Source organism: Monoraphidium neglectum (assembly GCF_000611645.1).
Source record: "Monoraphidium neglectum strain SAG 48.87 unplaced genomic scaffold scaffold02797, whole genome shotgun sequence".
Taxonomy (NCBI): domain Eukaryota; kingdom Viridiplantae; phylum Chlorophyta; class Chlorophyceae; order Sphaeropleales; family Selenastraceae; genus Monoraphidium; species Monoraphidium neglectum.
The window spans coordinates 1-2,213 of NW_014010831.1; the positions used below are offsets into that span (position 1 = coordinate 1).

Here is a 2,213-nt window from a genome sequence, read left to right on the forward strand (position 1 = left end):
GGTGAAGGGGGAGGGGGAGGGGGATTGGCACGCAAAAGCGGGTGCATGGGTGCATGGTGCACGCATGGCGTGCCGTTAGCAATGACATGTGATCGCTTGCTAGAGCTTGCTCATCCAGGCAGAACTGCGGCGAAAGACTGGGGAAGGCTGCGCAGGTTAATCCCCGGCGGTTGATCCAGCCAGCAGGTGAGTCGCACCCGATGTGACTCACCCGCCAGCTTTTCCGCGGCGCCCTCGTTGCCGTACACTGCGGCGGCCTTCAGGAGCACCTGATGCATGAAACCAAAAGGGCAAAAGGCGGCCCGACTCAGGCCTGATTGAGCTCGTGTCGAGAAAAACTGGCAAAGGCACAGACGGACGCCACCGTCCTGGCGGGCAGCGCAAGACCCACCTCGCGCGGCGCCTCGCCATCCTTTGCGAGGTTGACCAGGATGCTGAACTCGCGGGGATACTTGGCGGCCTCGGCCGGAGTCGCACTCTTGATGCGCGGCATTTTACCTACCGAGCGTCGGTGGGTTGGGATCTGGATCGGGGCAACACTAGTTTGCCGGTGCTTCCAAAAGGAAGCAGTACCAATAACAATGCTGCAGGATAATGTGTATTTTCGCCCAGTTTCCGGTTTAAATGGCAAGGCTCCAGCCCCATGTGAGAGTGATTACTTGTGTTGTCGTCACCATTTGGTCCGTGGGAGCATCTAGGCGTGCCATGCGTTTCAAAATGCTCGAATTACAACACATCAAATTCTTACTTGGCCCCGGTAGCCGGCAAGCGCAATGCGAGCGAGCTGCAATCGGGAATAGGCAGAGCGCAAAACAGAGGGGAACTGTACTCAAGGGGGTGCAAATCAGCACAAATGTCTGGGTACATTTATTGTCTCTATATGCTAGAAGCTCTGCTGAACAATGCATGCCGTCTTTGCGGCGGCTTGCGGCTCGGTTTGACCTGGTCTACAATGTGCTTTATCATAGAGCCTACGAAGTATGAGTGCTGCGTCACTTTGCGCGCACCGCTGACCTTGCTGCGCCTGCCCGCGTTTCTGCGGGGCCAGGGTCCCCTTGCCTCAAACCTGCCCGCAGGTTGGCTGCCATCTCTAGCCCCGTCAACGAACCTGCCCGTCCCCGCCGCCGCTGCCGCCTGCGCTGCAGAAACCATCTCAACTCTCTTTTGTTGCAACCAGCATACGCAATAGCAGCACACGGTCATTATAGTACAAGAAGTTTGCAAAGCCTGCGTGCTAATGTGCGAGCGCTGAGGGCAGTGTGATATCGAACGTAGCAATAAAGCGCACGCCAGCATGAATATCCACTGCAGCGAGGATGAGAGCATGGACCAATGCCCCAGGGGAAACCACTGGCAATGCAATTATTCTGATTTGGGGTTGATTCAATACCAGCCAGCAAGCGACTGTGGGTGCTCCCTTCGCCCACCGGCCGCTTTTGCTGTCTAGTAGTGTGCTCAGCTCATGCGCTCGCTGTGGCGTGACGTACATGGCCGCCGCACTGTGACCCTCGCCTGCCCCACTTGTGCTTACTTTGGAGCCCTACACACACGACAGGGAGTGGAGCTGGAGTGCCAACCACTGCATGCTTGGCGCCCTCAGATTCTGTTGCTTCCAATCGGCACGACCCCGCGCTCAGCGCGTCGGCCATCCGGCAGGTGTCGGGCTGTGCTGTGTGTTTTGTTAACCACTTTCAAAGTCCATGGGCACAGTTCACCTGCTGTACCCTGATTTTCCCCTGGTGTTGGCCATCACAGCCAGGGCTGATGACAGCTCTGCGATGGTGGAACTGTGCTGTGTATCATGGCCACAGTACCTCATGGCCGGCCGACCTTGTGAGCAAGTGTGCGACTCTTGATGGACATCCCAAAGGCGTCTGAATCGCGCGTTATGGGTGATTGTGCCCATTTGCTGCCCTCTTCACCGACACGAGACACGGGGCTCAGATCACGTCATATCTCGTTACAGCAAATTGGCGCGTTGGTAGAGGTTGTTAACCGCGTGATTATGCATCTTGAAATCAGAAAACTGATTTCGTACTGAGCACAGTGACAGCACGCATCAGCACAGATCCCCGGCCTGCTCTGCAGCAGCCTTATTTGCGCACTGCACGCATCAGCCAATTTTGGTGTTGCTGAAATTGGCAGGGCTGCCAGCTGCAAAGCAATCCATGCTGCGGGCCACCACAGTCCCGGCGCCCACACTGCTCCGCGCG

At 57.0% G+C, this 2,213-nt stretch overlaps 1 protein-coding gene across 1 annotated transcript; it reads right to left on the bottom strand.

Annotated features, from left to right (window-relative positions):
* Window positions 1–110: 110 nt before the first annotated feature.
* Window positions 111–493, bottom strand: MNEG_11547 (hypothetical protein; the record flags this gene model as incomplete). The annotated part of the gene is made up of 2 exons (XM_014039978.1): window positions 111–269; window positions 392–493. 2 exons carry the CDS (start codon window positions 491–493, stop codon window positions 111–113), a joined length of 261 nt encoding a protein of 86 aa, XP_013895432.1.
* Between the last annotated feature and the right edge of the window lie 1,720 nt (window positions 494–2,213).